The 17,331-nt window shown below is 45.8% G+C and overlaps 4 protein-coding genes across 5 annotated transcripts; all 4 read right to left on the bottom strand.

The window, feature by feature from the left end:
* Window positions 1–1,314: 1,314 nt before the first annotated feature.
* On the bottom strand, window positions 1,315–5,460 carry LOC133909097 (UDP-glucuronic acid decarboxylase 1-like). Its single transcript, XM_062351383.1, has 7 exons — window positions 4,879–5,460; window positions 3,946–4,093; window positions 3,736–3,815; window positions 2,875–2,958; window positions 2,712–2,786; window positions 1,933–2,025; window positions 1,315–1,854 (listed from the first exon to the last, which is right to left on the bottom strand). Exons 1-7 carry the CDS (start codon window positions 5,425–5,427, stop codon window positions 1,666–1,668), a joined length of 1,218 nt encoding a protein of 405 aa, XP_062207367.1. The 5' UTR covers window positions 5,428–5,460; the 3' UTR covers window positions 1,315–1,665.
* A 2,151-nt stretch (window positions 5,461–7,611) lies between these two features.
* LOC133910153 (caffeoylshikimate esterase-like) lies at window positions 7,612–9,850 on the bottom strand. Its single transcript, XM_062352669.1, has 9 exons — window positions 9,783–9,850; window positions 9,665–9,697; window positions 9,466–9,559; window positions 9,334–9,366; window positions 9,110–9,256; window positions 8,878–9,008; window positions 8,486–8,623; window positions 8,180–8,278; window positions 7,612–7,998 (listed from the first exon to the last, which is right to left on the bottom strand). Exons 1-9 carry the CDS (start codon window positions 9,783–9,785, stop codon window positions 7,747–7,749), a joined length of 930 nt encoding a protein of 309 aa, XP_062208653.1. The 5' UTR covers window positions 9,786–9,850; the 3' UTR covers window positions 7,612–7,746.
* A 587-nt stretch (window positions 9,851–10,437) lies between these two features.
* On the bottom strand, window positions 10,438–12,303 carry LOC133910152 (caffeoylshikimate esterase-like). Of its 2 annotated transcripts, XM_062352668.1 has the most exons (9): window positions 12,215–12,303; window positions 12,122–12,154; window positions 11,946–12,039; window positions 11,823–11,855; window positions 11,564–11,710; window positions 11,353–11,483; window positions 11,076–11,213; window positions 10,846–10,944; window positions 10,438–10,766 (listed from the first exon to the last, which is right to left on the bottom strand). In XM_062352668.1, exons 1-9 carry the CDS (start codon window positions 12,215–12,217, stop codon window positions 10,515–10,517), a joined length of 930 nt encoding a protein of 309 aa, XP_062208652.1. In that variant the 5' UTR covers window positions 12,218–12,303; the 3' UTR covers window positions 10,438–10,514. The 2 variants fall into 2 exon arrangements, with proteins under 2 accessions (XP_062208652.1, XP_062208651.1); XM_062352667.1 differs by having other exon boundaries at window positions 11,823–12,039.
* A 3,087-nt stretch (window positions 12,304–15,390) lies between these two features.
* LOC133907769 (putative pectate lyase 21) lies at window positions 15,391–16,858 on the bottom strand. Its single transcript, XM_062349856.1, has 4 exons — window positions 16,675–16,858; window positions 16,027–16,589; window positions 15,871–15,939; window positions 15,391–15,774 (listed from the first exon to the last, which is right to left on the bottom strand). Exons 1-4 carry the CDS (start codon window positions 16,856–16,858, stop codon window positions 15,496–15,498), a joined length of 1,095 nt encoding a protein of 364 aa, XP_062205840.1. The 3' UTR covers window positions 15,391–15,495.
* Between the last annotated feature and the right edge of the window lie 473 nt (window positions 16,859–17,331).

Below are 17,331 nucleotides of genomic sequence, written 5' to 3'. Positions count from 1 at the left end.
CTGGATTTAGTTCATTCGGTTTTGTCTGTCAACCATTTTGAGCGGTATTTCAAGGGGAATTTTGTAGACTGACAGCTGAATACTCCCTCCAATCACAAATAAATATCATTTTAATTATTTGTAGTTAATATTTTAAACTTTAGCTATAAATTATATAACGAGTTTGCATATTGAAAATGGTAAGAAGAGTAGTTTAATAATAATATAACTTTGTTATATTATATAAATATATTACACCAAAAATTAGTAATCAAATATGTATTTTAGGGGTCGTATCCGTGTGCAAAAGACCACTTATTTGTAATATGATGGAGAATATAAGACTGTGCAGACGGTTTGCAGTTGTATACCACTACACCTGCACTGCTAGGTAAGAGCAACAAGACTAAGCTGACAAATTCATTCTATTACATTTTTCGCATGAAGTATCCATGATGTCATGCAGGGCAGAGAGGGGCAGCCACCTAGGCCCCCAAAACCCAAGGGCTCCTTCCATATTATGCATAAGTGGTGTATAGGTTTTGACTTTTGAATATGATTAGTTACTTTTAGAGCCTGAGAAAGTTTTTGAAGTTAATTAATTTTTTGTTATGCTTGATATGACAAATACTTCATTGAAAAATAGATTTTAAGAACTCCAAATATTCAAAAGTATATTTGTGTTTTTACTGAGCTCGATAACTTTGAAGTTATTGGATGATATTGAACTGAAATATTGTTGTGCTAAATTTGTAAATATTTTCTTTCCAGATGTTTTATATGATAACGAGTTAAATGATCTAATGTCCGAGTTAAGGATTATACAATTGACTTTTCCAGATAGATCAATATCTTCTATACAGATTTTGAAGTATGTTAGAGAAACATGTTGTCATAATATTCTATTACTTATTGAATATTATTTACTATGTTTATGATTGTGATATCAGTTGAAAGAAGCTTTTTAAAGTTAAAATTATTGAAGAACTATTTAAGGTCTACAGTGTCTCAAGAAAGATTAAATGGTTTAACAACTTTATACATTGAGAAAAAATTGCTATATAAGATTGATATTGATACCATCATCAATGACTTGACATTTAGGAATGTTAGAAGAAATTGTTTAAGATAATTTTAAAAAGTATTTAAGGTGAGGGTTACTTTTTATATACTTTCAATGTTTATAGGAAACAAATTTTTAATACACCAAATATTATCTTTACAATTTATATATTAATTAATTATGTTATGTTTCAATTCAATAGGACTATGTTTTTGGTTTCACCCTAGGCCACCTAAATCTCGGGACCTGGCCTGATCTCATGTTACAAAAGCTCCTGAAATACATCATTATATTATCTCTCTCACCGACCACAATTCTAGACTTCCACACATGCACAAAAAAACAATTGACTCTCACCAAGATACAAATAGAATTTAATATGAATTTCACATGAACTTTGCAGCTATTTCACAGGAAACAATATTATTCCCGTAGAAATCCTACGGAATCTCCACGTTTCAAATGGGGCCTGATCTCATGTTTCAAGTGATTCTACAGCATCTATCATGTACACAGTACATTGTACTGCATGGATTCAATTGGCGAAGTGCTTCTGAGTTCTGACTATATTTGCAGCATCATTCAGAATTAAATGGATAGCCAATACCACAGCATGACTTCGTTTACTCATCCGATATCCTTTGACGGAAGTCCGTCACCATTAAGGGAAGGCCTTCCCTGAGAGGGACCTTTGGCTCCCAATGTAGCAATTCTTTGGCCTTGGTGATATCTGGCTTTCTCATATGGGGATCATCAGCTGTATTGGGCTTGAACTCAATTGTTGCCATCGGGTCAATCGTTTCCTTCACAACCTGGAAAAGGTGTGGTGGTCATTTGTGCACCGTTTCATGATTAAAAAAAAGATTATGTGAAACGAATTGTGTACAAACCTGTGCAAGCTCCAACATGGTGAACTCTCCTGGGTTTCCCAAGTTGAAAGGACCGATATGATCACTCTCCATGAGAGTCATCAATCCAGCAACCTAAAAGAATATGTAGAAAGAATATGAAAACATAATAAGAGGTGCGCACAAGTATGTGCAGCAATTAGTCACCCCCTTCATCTACCCCGTCAGGTCATAAATACATCGTTTTGAAAAAGGTTCGGTCAAACTTTTAACACTATGACTAAAATAGCTTTCAAAATATTTAGTTTGAAAACCTTAAAATCATATGCGTATATTTGTTTTGAAAAATGTTTTCATAGTATGTGTCGATTTTATAAATATATTCTAATAGAAAATAGTGGTCAAAGTTATGCATTGGAGACCGTGTCTTATCCAAAATGATATATATTTATGACCGGAGGGATTATTAAACAAAAGCAAAGCACAATATATGATTGAAGTCATAGAAATTTTTCTCCCCATAGGAGAAAGACATAGTAACAATATGAACGGCTAATTCCCTGGAGCCTCTAGAAAATCTGCTAGTTATCTATTCCCCCGATGAAGCTAGGACTGAATATTGAACAGCCTTATGTTAAAAAGAAGCAAAACAAAGTTCTGTAGATAACACTTCATTTCGTGTTGATTCTTAGGGTATAAATAAAGTGCAAAAGAGTGTTAGCCAGAGAAGTTGTGGTAAGGAACAACAGCGCAGAAGATTTATAACTAATGATCACAGTCCACACACATAAATGCACAACAAGACAGTGTTTAGTGCTTACTAGATCAGAAACATATTGGAAACTTCGAGTTTGTTTTCCATCACCATAAACTGTCATCGGTTGCCTACGTAGTGCCTGGAAGTATAATCATATGACTGCTTAAATGTGCAATTACAAGTTTACAACTATGAATAATAGAGCCCGTACTATGTGGCAAACAGACCTGTGCAACAAAATTGCTGACCACACGGCCATCATCCAGGCACATACGAGGACCATATGTATTGAAAATGCGAGCAATGCGCACCTGTATATATGCCAATTAGTGAAAGATATTAGAGAAGAGATTACAATTAAGACATTGTGGTCACACAAAGCTACATTAAGAACTAATCAAAGCTGCAACATTTTACTGTATTTCCATCTTAAGATTCACAAGACTGCATATACAACATATTGATGTAAATACTAATTATATATTAGTTGTTTCTTCATGAAGAAGTATAATTTGAATAACTGTTAATGAAATAAATCCACAATGTAAATTAAGAAATAATAAAATTTACAATCTCCTGGGCTCCTAGACTCCTGCAATAATTTGTCCATAATAGAACTGTATATTCTAGATCTTTTCAGTATTCCCTCCATCCATCAATGTAAGGCGTACTTTGATTTGAAAAAGTCAAACTTGGCAGGTTTTAACCAACAATTAGTCAAAATATATGCATATTTACTGTACAAAAGTTGCATCAATAGATTCGTATTCAAAGTGCTTTTAAGATGATGTTGATTTTGTAGCAATTAACTATATATTGTAACAGAAATTAAAGGTCAAAATCTACTTTGAAGACTTTCTCATATATAAATATGCCTTACATTGATGGACGGAGGGAGTACTTAAGAACCAAATTAGAACTGGTCAGCTATGATACCTTAAGCAGTTTAGATTCAGTTTCATTGAATTTCCTTATTTTGCCAGTAAATAAACGTAAAGCAGAAATCTGAAAGGCTTTAAAAGCCTACACAGCAATTTTCTTGTCAAATATTAAGATATCATATTTGGCCACAAAGACTAGAGGATTACCTCAACGCCACCACCACGGTGATAGTCCATGGTTAAAGTCTCTGCTGTTCTTTTCCCCTCATCATAGCAGCTCCTAACACCTGAAAAGGACCAGGGATTAATTCTCGGGAGGTAAAATGTGACATGTTGAACAGAATCAAGAGAGTTATAAAAAGGTAATAGTAACACAACGTATAAAAAAGATAACTAGGAGAGTACATCATTAAGTACCTATAGGATTAACATGCCCCCAGTAAGACTCCTTCTGTGGATGCTCAAGTGGATCACCATAAACTTCACTTGTGCTAGTCAACAAGAACCTTGCACCAATTCGCTTTGCCAGGCCCAACATATTCAAGGTTCCCATGACATTTGTCTTGTACTAATAGTTAAGAAGCCCAAAACTGAAACTAGAAACACAAACTCTCGTACCAATAGTTTTTAAAAAAAAACAGTGCGACCCCATCTGCACGGCCTTCATTGGAGGCCCGAGGCTGGGTGCGGAGCCCCCGCCGGGCTCGACTCCACCGTGGAGTCAAGCCCCCATGCTCCGTTCGTGCCCGTGGAATGGTGCGAGAGCCGGGGTTCCATCCCCCGACCCGCGGTTGCTCCCCACCGAGCTTTACCACCAAGGCATTCGCCCGTTCGTACTTGTACCAATAGTGAACGGACACAAGGTGCAAAAGTGATACACTGAGAAAATAATAGTAAAATATTTAAAGAATTTACAGCAAGACTTACTTTAGATTTAGTTTCCACTTGCTAAACTACAATGGTCCAATCTACAGTTTAAAATTAGAACGAATTGATCTCTAACTATATTCAATTTTATGCTGTGATGTATATAACAGTCTGGTCAAATTTGGTTCGCTGTGTTTAAGTAGTCCTATTGTCAGACAGATGTGTGATCTGCTACTGGCAGCATGACTTTGACATAGAATTGCGATCACACAGAATGAAAGCCACTATATTCTGGATCTGGGTTTGCTGCACTGGATATAGTTGAAGATCAATTTAGATAAATAGCATTTGCCTAATTTGCTTCAGGTATACCCGCCACCCACCCACCCACCGCTAAAAGACAAAGAAAATGGTGACCAGATCAAGTTGCTTTCAATGTAAGTTAATCGAAAAAGAAAGTGCAGATCCAGGCGGGAAGGATATGATCGTCTTGATCGGATTGTACTTGTAGTGCACAGGCGACGCAGGGCACGCGAGGTGGTAGATCCGGTCGACCTCGAGGAGGATGGGCTCGACGACGTCGTGGCGGAGCAGCTCGAACCTGGGGTTCCGGAGGTGGTGCGCGACGTTCTCCTTCCTCCCGGTGAAGAAGTTGTCGACAACGATCACGCTGTCCCCCTGCTCCAGCAGCCGGTCCACGAGGTGGCTGCCCACGAACCCGGCCCCGCCCGTCACGACGACGCGGCGCGGCGGCGGGCGGAAGCCGGCGGGGACGCGTCCGTGCGCGGTGAAGGAGAAGAGCGGGCGGGCGGCGGGTAGGTGTGAGGAGGGGGAGAGCGAGAGGTAGGGGCGGAGGAGGAAGAAGGTGGACGCGATGAGCGCGCCGAGGAGGACGAAGAGGAGGCGCTGCTCGCGGAGGAGGTACCCGAGCCAGGAGCGCGGGCCGGGGCGGGCAGGCTTGGCGGCCTTGGGCGCCGGCGCGTGCGCCGGCGACGGCGCGTGTGTGGGGGACGACTTGTGGAGCTGCTTCATGGCGGGAGAGCGGCCGGGTGGAGGCGGGGGTGGGGGTGGGGGTGGGGGTGGGTGACAAGGTCGAATGCGAACGGGAGTCGTTGGACGCTTGACTTTGAAGGGTTCAGAATCCTCAGATCTGACCCACGCACGGCTCGGGCAGTTGCATTATTCAATTCGGCCTCCAACCTACGTCCTCCTCTTACATATGAGCCCTTCGAGATTTAGATCCGAGTACCAGCGGCTGCTGGATTACAAGCTTCACCGAGGCTGAGACAGTGTATGAAAAAAAAGCACCGAGATAAGCACGTTTTTAAAATTTTATTAAGAGGATGTTACGTTTCGAATCTGAATCGTTAGTACGTGAGAGGTTTGACAGGCTGAGACAGTGTATGATCCGTGACGACATGTCACTCTCTCGCCGGCCTCGCAGACGTCATTTCGTCAGACTGAAGCGATCACGCAAACTGCCGCTCCTTTACCCAACCCCTTTCTTGACATAACAACAACTCTGGAGCCGCATCATGCTCAACGCCCCTGGTTCAATCAGCACTAGGATACAGGAGGATCAACACTAATCTCAAAGAAATAGCAACCGTCTTATATTTTTATTTACAGTATCATCGTGATCATGTCTTCGAAGTGCTTATTTCAAAGTAGTGAGAAATTGCTTTTCAGTGCAGCCATGTGTCAATCAGTGTTTGCAATGTTGTCCTGACCATCTCGAGTCCGTGTTAGTCGTGTGCCCTTTCTTACCGCGTTGCCGGAGACAGTAGCTGCATGGCCCGCCTTCTCCTCTAGAGCCGCGAGATCATAGGCGAGGACAGGGTATAGCTTTAGGTCTGGGGGAGAAAACAGGATTGTCTGACGTTGTAACTTAAGGTAAACAGTAAAATAAGTCTATTTCTATAGTGTCTCTGACGTTATTGTTTATGGAAATATTGTACGTAATTACTATTCACAAAAATACTATACAAATTTACTATTCATTCATCTACTGTAGATCCAAAATCAGTGACACTGTAGCTCTCTGATTTTACTCCATGGACATCAGAGGATCCCATTCCCCGGAGGAGGGGCGCACTGGCTGGGATCAAATTTGGCTGATGGTTTAAACTACCATGACATATGTTTGTACAAATATCAGTTTGGATTATGATGAGTTTGAGGATGTTGTAAAGTTATGTTCTTGTGAAGTTTCATGAAAATGCCTATTTTATGCGCAGTTTGATGACCTAATATGCACTCCTAACTAATGTTGCATTCAACTTACGACCCCAAACTGGTCTTCTTACGAGCAAAGGAATGTGCATGCGCTCATCCAAACTTGGCCGCAACGTTGTTGGTTCGAGCTAATGATTTCTAATTTCTTTGTCCAAGTGAAGTTTCAGGAATGCAAGTATTCGCGTGTCCCTCTGATGTTGCATCAAACCCAGAGGATATAAGGATGTGGGATATGATGAAATGGTTCACTAAAAGTTTTCACTGACTTATCATGACACGATTTTGGTAGTGTTTGGTGAGCAAATTTCGTCGTGACTCACCTCTCCATTCTTGAAAGATTTATAACAATGTAATGATTAGGGAGTTAAATAGAATTCTTACATCAAACGCAAGTCAACACCACCAACAATGGCCGCTAGAGCTCCTCACTATGTTCATCGACCTCCCACTCCCCATCGCCTCCATGTCACCTCACGTAAGTTCGCCTTCTACACGGCAGGGTTCACTTTTGACCTTTGGCCCTCGTCTTTGGCTTCTGGCGACGTTCGTATGTCCGCGATCCGCCTCCTTCATCGAGTCTTTTCGCGACGAACAGGATAGCTCCACGGCACGACAGGCGGATTACACTACCACCGCTAGTAAAGTCTTGTTCACTGTGACAGTGTCTATTCCTGTTGAAATGATGAATTTTTAATAATCTCATGATACCCATACCTTCCTTGACCCGGTACAGGTGGACCGCAAAGGCAAATGCCCCGATTCAGCCAGAGAGGGGCCCATGTCCCCCAGTCTTATGTGTTAGTAATTACTAGCTTCAAACTCGTGCTCAGAAGATAGCAAATGAAATAATTACGTCGCCCTCTCAAAAATACATCATCACCTACAAGCATCCACGAGTTATTTTTTACCGACATCATTTATTTAGCAAAGGTATAACAGAAACAAATAAAATGATTCAAGTCGTAGAAGTTGTATCCGAAGAAGAGTTGAAAATGTAAAGTAACTTATATCTGAATAAGGAGATAATATTTAACAAAACTTCCTTATAGTGCAGTCATGATCTTGTCGTCAAAATGCTTGAAAGGATTTTCAATACATGCATTTACAATCTCTCTTCTAGTTCATGGAGCTTCGTCGTTCCGCCGGGATGGTAGCTGTACTGCCCGCCCTGTCCTCGAGCCACGAGATCACGACGGCGAAGACGCGCTCCACGTCCTCTGGCTGTTCGCCCATGAGCACGTGCCACATCCCGGGGTACAGCTTCAGGGTCTTGTCCTTGCTCGACGCCCTCTCGTGCAGCAGCTTGCTCCCCGAAGGGTCGGCGACGATGTCGTCCTCCCCGTGCAGGACCAGGAACGGCAACGAGACCTGCCAACCAATGGCGAAGTGGAATGTTACATTGGATAGTTAAAATGTGCTTAACGAGTAGGCAGCACTCCTGTCTTGTCTTAAAAAAAGATAGTTAAAAAGTGCGTGCAAATCTTATGATCAATGGTGAGACTCGTTTCTAACGCTGCTTGTTGTGGTCTAACTATGGCGAAAGAGTCACCTCGTGTAGGTTCTTCTCGACGTCTAGGCTCACCGTGAGGAGTTCACGGCCTGTCTGCAGCGCGAGTTTTCCTCTGTACATGTATGGATTAGAACGGATCTGCACGAGAATTCAGACAAAGAACAGTGCTTAGTATGTTTAAAAAAACTCTCATGGAAAAAAAGAAAGAGATATAACAGGATTTTTTTTCCCAGAAAGAACAGCACAAAGTATAAACATCATATTATTCTTTTCTGTTTTTACTCTGACTCTTGGTACGTTTTCTTTGTTGTTCCTAGTGTGTTAAGAGAGACATATCTTCATTACCTCTTTTTTAAACTGGGGATTTTTGCAGACTTTGTCAATCATGTCTGGGGCAGGGATGACTCTCCAGCTAGGCACAACGGCGCAGATCATCTCCAGAGCGCTAACAACTATCGGATGAGGCCGCATGTCATCAGATATCTGATATCAAGTAAAAAAGAACAATCATTTTGCTAAGAATATTCAGAAACATACATGGGAATCGAATTTTCCTCGTACTAAGCAACACCCAAACAGAGCGGTACAAAAAAAAAAGGTTCTAAAATCAGTTAAAAAAGACTAAGACATGAGGCAAGCGACCATTTGACTGATTCTTGAAAATAACAAATGAAATAGTAGCATGAACCATACAGACAGGGACATGTTCTATTTTATTCTTGTATTGAGTTGAGGACCTTGCACATAGGAGCAAGCAAGACGGCACCGTCCCAGTAGAGAGGATCCCTCCTGTGGAGCTGAAGCACCATGGTCCCTCCCATGGAGAAGCCATAGAGGAACCTCTTCCTAGACCTGTTCTCCGGCTTCTCTGAAAATGCAAAGGGCCTTATGCAAGTTAAAAAAATGGAGATCTGATGCTGCACTGTAATTTGCATGCATAACAACCGGGATTTATAGCTTCATCCTCACCGCAGACACTCTTGAAATAGTTAGAACAGTCTTTGACGACGTCGCCGAAGTTCGATATGTATCCTTTCGAGCCTGAAGATTTACCATGGCCCTCATGGTCGATACCGTAAACCGCAAATCCCGAGTGTACTAATCGAGCAGCGGTGTCTGTATATGGAATAACACGCTTGATGTTTTGCATTCATGAAAAGAACTGAAAAAAGTTATGAAACTAAGGATAGTACCTCCCATTGATACGCTGCACTCCCCTCCGTATCCTAGCAAATTGAACCATGAAAAGAACTTTATGTTCTTGAGTTTTTCATCACGCATAACGAAGGGAACGAACGTTAAGGAGAACGTGCTGGTACAGGTACCGTGACAGATAAAGATCAGAGCTTTGGGCTCCACCTTCTTCGGCGTCCATCTGCAGGTGAACAGTCTGTTGCCTCGTGAATTCACAACGAAGTCCTGTCCATAGCGCACGTCCATGTGTTAGCGAAGACAGTGATGGAATCAAAAGAAAATATCCCGGTTGCAAAATGATCTGGCCAACAGAATCGCAGCAGAACTAACCTCTTCATACTTGATATTATCTCTGTACTGAGCCTGCAGAAATCACAAAACTCAGTGCTAAGGGTAACAAGAGACGAAGTAACGTAGAGAAACAGGAGAATGTTGATTCTGAATTTACCATGGGAAGGGAAGGTGCTTGAAATGACGTATGCTTTGTCCAAGCAACCAGCAAGCATAACAGCACAAGAGGTGTTGCGCGCGCGCACACACGCATATATACTGTTCCTGTCTGAAGACAATTCGTTAGAAGCAGATTGCGACGACGACTGGTCTTCGGATTTCAGAGAAAACCAATATTCAGCACTAAGGAAACGCATCATTTTCTCCTCATGCCGCCTTCGCGGAAAATATCAGGCAAGGAATGCCCTGGTCTTGTGAACGTCTTCTCGGAATCAATCAAACTCAAATGGGTGAAAGCGTGTCGATAAAAGAAAAAAGGTGAACGCGATGGAGGGAGCTTCCCAGTTCCCATACATGAGAAAATAAAATTGACATGTGCATGTGCAGTGGGAGATGTTAGACAGGGACAAGTGTTTCATGTTTCTGATCTTCGACATCAGAGGCATATTCCTACTTGTACCTGGAAATTTACTATACCCATTTTGAATACAAAGACTCTCACTAGTCAAAGAAAAACAAAGAGTCGTTATGAGTTATGACTACAGAGTCCTTTCGAAAAAAAGTTATGACTACAGAGTACAGACAAATGAGCTTCATGGAACACCAACAATTCCATCCCAGAATCATCACAAAAAAAGAAGAGAAAAAACAACTGCGTTCCAGAAAATAAGAAAAGTAGTTTCAGATATAGACCCCCCAAAAAGTAATTCTGCGCACTAATTAACAGCTTTTAGACACTTGGCGTGCCACTCGTTTCTGAAACATTAGCTGTACAATTCGCCCTCTCCTCTAGCCAAGAGATAATGTCAGAGTACACGCGCTCAACATCGTCAGGGAGTTCAGCCGTCAGCGCATGCCACATCCCAGGGTAGAGCTTGAAGGTTTTGTCCCTGCTTGATGCTTTCTCGAACAACAGCTTGCTGACTGAAGGATCGGTAACGATGTCGTCTCCACCGTGGAGGACCAAGAACGGCATTGTCACCTGACAGCTGAAAACGTTAGCCATGATTTGGAAGAAGCGGTGTAGTTTCCCAGCCAGGAAGAGAACAAAAAGAAATTACCTGACTCAAGTTCTTCTCAATATCCAGGCTGACCATGAGGAGTTCATGACAAGTCTTCAAGGGAAGCTTTCCTCTGTATATATACGGATTGGAACGAACCTGCACATAGATATCCACAAGGAAAACTAAGCGCAGGTCAACTCAAATTCTAATTATACTAGTAATCGTCAACTCATGAAATATATTCTTCCTACGTTGCAACCAAAAACAAGTTGTGTATCACTCACTACCTGCTTTCTCATCTCTGGATCTTTGCAGACTTTGTCGATGATGTCAGGTATGGGTATGATCCTCCAACTAGGCGCGACAGCGCAAATCATGGTCAGAGCGCTCACCACGATCGGGTGAGGCCGCATGTCATCAGAGACCTGATATCATATAATTGCGAAACAGGAACAGTCAAACCACAGAAATGAAAGCACTCCAACTGTACCGAACAAGTCAAATACCACAGGCTTGATAGGGAAGTTGAATTAAAGCAAGCATGTCAGCTCGCCATGCCCGGACCTTGCACATAGGAGCAAGCAAGACAGCGCCATCCCAGTAGTCCGGCGCCTTCCTGTGGAGGAGAAGAGCCACGCTTCCGCCCATGGAGATGCCGTACAGGAACCTCTTCTTCCCCCTGTTCTCCGGCTTCTCTGAAACCAGGCGCCATCATAGTTCAGAGTTTGTATCTTCAGTTTGGGTGTCCAGTGAAGCAATGGTATTCAATTCATACCACAGATGCTCATGAAATAATTGGAGCAGTCTGCCACGACGTCGCCGAACTTTGGTATGTAGCACCTCCGGCCAGATGATCTGCCGTGACCCTCGTGATCTATCCCGTAGACGGCGTATCCGACCCGCACCAACCGAGCGGCGGTATCTGAATGATTTTGTGCAGGTTGTTAGTCTCGACCCACTATATTTCATCCATCTCTGTTGTTCAAATACTGCAGCCAAATATAATCAACAGGAACAAAGGATGCTAGTGATACCTCTCATCGATATGCTGCACTCCGCAGCAATTCCTGCAGAAGAGAAATCAAGAACGATAGTAGTATGTTTGATTTTGGCCCGGGAACTGCTTGAACAGAGATAGGGGTAGAGTGCAGTAGTACCATGGCAGATAAAGATCAAAGCTTTTGGCTGAAAATTCCGCGATGTCCATCCGCAAGTGAACAGCTTGTTGCCCCGGGAGTTCACGATAAACTCCTGTGGTAAGTATTGGAAAAAGTGAGTGATCAAATGATAACGCAACCATTGTCAGAGCGCACTGATGAAAAAAAGAACCAACCTCTTCATACTTAATATCCTCACTGTGCAGATCCTGCAAAAATCACATGTCAGGATAAAAAATTCAGCCAGGATAATATGCTCCTGAACATACCATGGCTAATTGGCTGTGTCTTCAAAATGCCTTTACTACTAGTGAACTTAACACATTATGGTTGCCTGTACGTAGCATATATACTGCCTAGTGCCTCTTGAACGCAGAAGTCGATTACAAGCATAAATACACGATCCTTCAGGACTAAGGAACCCTGAGAATTCTCAACTCTAAGTACTTTTGCTTAACACGTTATCTAATCTGAAGCAGGCCAACGGAGTTTGACAGTTTTTTATACCTGTGTGCCGATGGAAGCTGTCGGTGACATGGGAATTAGGGGTCCTCGAGTCCCAAGGTCAGAACAGTAGAGTGCCACGTGACGTTCTCCCTCAGAAATTATCTCTCTCGAGATCCGAGAAGACCAAGTTCCGGGAGAGGGTGCTCGGGGCTATGAACAGTGGTCCCCGAGCACCCGAGTTCTCCGATAACAAGAGAAGTCAGTTTCGGGAGAGGGTGCTCGGGACCATAAACAGTGGTCCCCGAGCATCCAAATTCCCCGAGGATCCGAGCAGTCAAGTTCAGGGAGAGAGTGTTCGGCGTCATGAATAGTGGCTCTCGAGCACCCAAATTCCCCGAGAACCAAGAAAAGGGTATATCCGGGAGAGAGAGCTCGGGGCTGTGAATAGTAGTCCCCGAGCACTCACAGTTCCCCGAGGGTCTGAGAAGTCCTTCGTCGGTGGTCCCCACAAAGGCTCAGCGGTGAGATGTCAATTGGTGAGAGATCCGATGCTGCATTTAAGAGGATGCATGGCTTGTCACTTCCAACCACTCCCCTCACGTTTGCTGTCAGTCTCTGCCAAGCCATGATCTGGCAGGGAGGCGTGATGACATTTAATGCGCGGGTCCCATCGCACGTCATCTGGCGCGCCTCAGGATAACGTCGCAGGGCTCGAGGCGTAACTCCTGCCGCCCTGCTGTGTCAGGCTCGCTCTGACCGGGTGGGCACGCGGGGCTGCTCGGTGGCTGCCCGGCGGGCCCTCCCCGCTTCACCCAATGAAAAGCGGAATGATGATGACGAAGATCGGGCGGGGGGCGTTTTCAACCCTCCCCGTCACCTCAAGCTGCAGCCCATAATGGTTGCTTTTCATTTATGATGCCTTGGAACTTGCGCCATCTTTTCTGTGCACGCTACCCGCCCCGACGAGTATAAAAGAGAGGCGGGCTCCCCGGAGAAGGAGGACCGAAGACTCGAAACGAACTCTGGATGACGACGACGACGGAAGAAGCACGAAGCTCCAGAATTAGACAAATATCCTTGTAACACGAGAGATCCACAGAAAGATATTCCCTGAGCATTTATAGCATACACACAAGAGTAGAGTATTACGCTCCGAACCTATCCAAAATCTACTGAGTATTTATTTCCTCCTGCATGCGATCATCCAATACACATGTGTCGGTGTATCAGGAAACGGAGGTCCCTGAATCCCGAGGCCAGGCCAGCCATCCGTCACATGGCGTCATCCCGCGAGGTCCCTCCTATAGGATGAGAAAAGTTCAAGTCCCGGAGAAGGTGCTCGGGGCCACAATCCGTGGTCCCCGAGCACCTCAGTTCCTCGATGATCCACGGAGTCTGAGTACCAGGAAGAAAGTGCTCGGGGAGGTGTCCGGTCACCCCCGAGCACCCTAGTCCCCCAACGATCAGAAGAGCTAAGTTCCGGGAGAGAGTGCTCGGGGCTGCGTGCGGTAGCTCCCGAGCGCTCGGTTCCCCGAAGATCCGTACAAAAGTGCTCGGGAGAGAGTGCTCGGGGCTGCACATGGCAGCCCTCGAGCACTCGGTTCCCCGAGGGTTCGAGCAGGAGTGCTCGGGAGAAAGTGCTCGGGGAGGTGAACAGTACCCCCGAGCACCCGGTGCCCCGACGACCCAGAAAGGCCCCCGAGGGGCTCGCCGATGAGGTGTCAATCAGTTAGAGGTCCGAGGCCGCATTTAATGAGTATGCGTGGCCTGACACCTCCAACTGCTCCCACCGCAGCGTCAGTTCCTGCCATGTTTTGGCAGAGAGGCGTGGGGTTATTAATTGCACGGGTCCCGTCCCGTGTCATCCGGTTTGTCTTGGGATAACATCACGAGGATCAAGGCGTTCCGTCTGCCGCACTGCTGTGGCAGAGGAACAAGACAGGGCGGGCACGCCGGGTTGCTCTGAGGCTGCCCGGTGGGCCCTCTCCACGGCGCCCGTTGCCAGGGCATTTATGGTGACAGCTGACCGGGCGTGCGACGCATTTTCCACCCCCGGTCACTTCACCCAGAAGAAATGATGACGCCTTTTCCAGTCATGGCGTCTTGAAACTTGTGCCCCCTCCTTCCCGTTCGGGGTATGTCTCGGTCGGCGGGTACTTAAAATAGCCGGCAACTCAGAAGCAAGGGGGAGGCTCTCGAAAAGAACTTTCTCGGTGAGGACTCTCTCGGAGAAGACCAACAACGGCGTAAGAACACCAACCACACAACGAACCAGACCAACGAAGAGAGACACTGTGAGCAAGGCTGAGCACAGTTCCAGCCGAAGAACAAGGAGCCTCAAGCTCTTAGTTAGGCCAACATTTTTGTAACCAGCAACATCCTTGAGGGACTTCCTTAGGATAGTTATAGCATCCATACAGGAGTAGGGTATTACGCCCCCGTGCAGCTCGAACCTGTCAAAATTCCGGTGCATTTACTTCTCCTTGCACTAGGTTGACACCCCCCCCCACCGGCCGTTGCATTCATTCCCATTTATTTCTCCGACGAACTCATTCAGGATCATCCCCCCGGCCGAATCTCTAAAAAGGGGTCTCTCGGGATCCCTGCGACAGGAGTGAATCCTCCGACAACCTGCATCTCATTTACTCCTATTTATTTCACATACAAGGCAGATTTAGAATCATCTCCCGACCGAATCTCAAAAAGTTCCCTCCAAATCTCCACTTATGAAGTTCATCCTCTGACAGAAACACTGGTTCCTTAAAAAAAATGGTGTTTTAAACTGTAACTGGCCAAACAAAACATCGGCAGCTTTAAAAACAACGTCCATGCAGAATCTCTGCGGACGCAATTGGTCGGAATCAGGTAGCACCGTTAATCAATTGATTATCGCTTTTCTCACGTGTTAATCTTATTCCATTGGAATTTTTTTGTGATCCACAAGTTCGGTGAAAATAAATTGAAATGCACACAGGATTCAGATATCTCAAAACCCATTTCACATTATTGATGACATTTTTATCAGACATACTATTACCGTGATTGCTATAGTTACTGTGGAATGCTATTAGTGGAGTCACTTCAAATATTGGGGTATGCTATTTCAGGCGGTAGGATCAGCAAGATTCACAGTTTCTTCCGTGCAAGAGACGTCTGGTAGCATCGGAACCGGCTCCCAGCCGGTGCGGCACTGCAGGAGCTCCTTGAGCGCCATTGACGCGGGCTGAACCGAACAAGATTGGTAGCAGTCTTGGACCTTGAAGTCCCACAGCTCATCTCCTGCACCTTCTGAAGCATAAGCAGCGCACTCCTGCGCATCATTCAGGAACAGGTCGCCTTCGGACCGGATGCGTCCGCTTGAGCTCTGATCTTTGTCTGCTGCCTGCATCGATCACCAATTCAAGCTTGTTTCAGTAAAAGAAAAGAAAAAGTCATTCGCGGGGTAATGAACAAAACTAGTATGGGCTTGTAGAATGACCTGTTCTTCCTTGTGCATGAAGGTTTTCTTCTTCTCCCCTGCCTCGTAAATGTTGCACTGGGAGATGATCTGAGGCAGCTCGAGAAGGTACACTGGTTGTGAGTTGATGAGAAGCGAGTGGCTTATGAACAACTAAACAAAAATTCTCTTGTTTACTTGCGATTGAACACTGGCACAGACAGCGTAGATGCCCCAGTTCCTGGTGTAGTTGTTGTAGAGGTGCACCCTGCCGAACCTGACGCGCGGGTGCCTCTGCCGCGTGCCGTCGAAGAAGCAGTGGTGGATGGTGACCCGGATGCACCTGTCCTCGACGTGGCTGCTGCTGCCCCCGATCAGCACGGCCTTGTCGTGCGATGCGAGGTGGCACCGCGAGATGGTCACGTCCGTGCTGCCGTTCGTGACGTCGACGAGGCCGTCGGCGAAGTCGCGCAGGCTGCAGCGGTCCACCCAGACGTGCCTGGACCGGGGCTTGATCTGGACCGCGTCGGCGTCGTGCCCGCGGCCGCCCTCGATCTCCAGGGCGCACACGATGACGTGCTCGCACTCCCGCAGCTGCAGGCCCTTGCCGAACAGCTTGACGCGCCGCCCGCGGCCGTCGATGGTCTTGTAGGACGACACGCACACGCCCACGGAGAGGTGGATGGTCCCGGACACGTCGAAGACGATCCACAGCGGCTCGCGCCGTCGGCATCCCTCGCGGAGGGAGCCCGGCCCGTCGTCTGCAGAATTCATTCATCAATGCGGCACATCTAGACGTTGGATGAACGGGGGTGGATGGATAGGAGAAGGGAAAGGCGTACGTACCCTCCAGGTTCGTGACGTGGTAGACGTCGCCGTGGCGGCCGCCGATGGCGTGGCGGCCGAAACCCTCGGCCTGCCCGGCCAGGGCGCGCAGCGAGGAATCCACAGTGCCGTACGGGAGAAGGGATTTCGTGTCTTCCATGGTCAGCTTGTCTCCGAGCTGCCCGTCGGAGGGAGGAGGCGCCATGGAGATTTCAATGGAGGAGGGACGAACGGCGACGCCGGTGCGGTTTTTGTTGAGGCGCGCAGGGCGAAACGGTTGAAAAACGGTCGCTGTTTACTGTTGGACTTAATCGTTTGGGCCGTTTCCATCTGTGTGGCGTAGGGGTTTCAGGCCGGCCCAAGAAGCCATTATTTCTCCTGAAGTTAAAGAATCCGTTATTTTTTAGCTCGAGAAACGAATCCGTTCAAAAAAAAAAAGAAGCTTATTCAATCTCGTAACATCCATCCGGACGGCTGACGATGCTACAAGAATAAAAGGTTTTAGGCTTGTCGCTTGCTCCTGACATCTGATGTGCTCTGTTCAATATTTTCACTACCTGATGTGAGAGCAAGGCCATATCTTCGCTACCTGCCAGTCGGCGTCTCCGCGGGACAAGCTGGTCACCTGCTATAACCATCCATCGGTCAGTGTCTCAGAGACTCTGTCGCGCACTGGCC

Source organism: Phragmites australis, chromosome 2, assembly GCF_958298935.1.
Source record: "Phragmites australis chromosome 2, lpPhrAust1.1, whole genome shotgun sequence".
In the NCBI taxonomy this organism is placed as follows: domain Eukaryota; kingdom Viridiplantae; phylum Streptophyta; class Magnoliopsida; order Poales; family Poaceae; genus Phragmites; species Phragmites australis.
The sequence above is the reverse complement of the archived record's forward strand: the minus strand, read 5'-3'. Positions and strand labels throughout refer to the sequence as shown.

Excerpts from the sequence above, each read along its gene's own strand:
- LOC133909097 (XM_062351383.1), bottom strand. The coding sequence starts at position 5,427 with ATGAAGCAGCTCCACAAGTCGTCCCCCACACACGCGCCGTCGCCGGCG. Across the intron at positions 2,959-3,735 it reads ACCGTGGTGGTGGCGTTGAG|GTGCGCATTGCTCGCATTTT; the intron begins GTAATCCTCTAG and ends GCATATATACAG. Across the intron at positions 1,855-1,932 it reads CCATGTTGGAGCTTGCACAG|GTTGTGAAGGAAACGATTGA; the intron begins GTTTGTACACAA and ends CACCTTTTCCAG.
- LOC133910153 (XM_062352669.1), bottom strand. Across the intron at positions 9,257-9,333 it reads GTGCAGCGTATCAATGGGAG|ACACCGCTGCTCGATTAGTA; the intron begins GTACTATCCTTA and ends TTCCATATACAG. Across the intron at positions 9,009-9,109 it reads CTATTTCAAGAGTGTCTGCG|AGAAGCCGGAGAACAGGTCT; the intron begins GTGAGGATGAAG and ends TTGCATTTTCAG.
- LOC133910152 (XM_062352667.1), bottom strand. Across the intron at positions 11,711-11,822 it reads GTGCAGCATATCGATGAGAG|ATACCGCCGCTCGGTTGGTG; the intron begins GTATCACTAGCA and ends AAAATCATTCAG. Across the intron at positions 10,945-11,075 it reads ATCCAGAGATGAGAAAGCAG|GTTCGTTCCAATCCGTATAT; the intron begins GTAGTGAGTGAT and ends ATCTATGTGCAG.
- LOC133907769 (XM_062349856.1), bottom strand. The coding sequence starts at position 16,858 with ATGGCGCCTCCTCCCTCCGACGGGCAGCTCGGAGACAAGCTGACCATG. Across the intron at positions 15,940-16,026 it reads GTGCCAGTGTTCAATCGCAA|ATCATCTCCCAGTGCAACAT; the intron begins GTAAACAAGAGA and ends GAGCTGCCTCAG. Across the intron at positions 15,775-15,870 it reads TCATGCACAAGGAAGAACAG|GCAGCAGACAAAGATCAGAG; the intron begins GTCATTCTACAA and ends TGATCGATGCAG.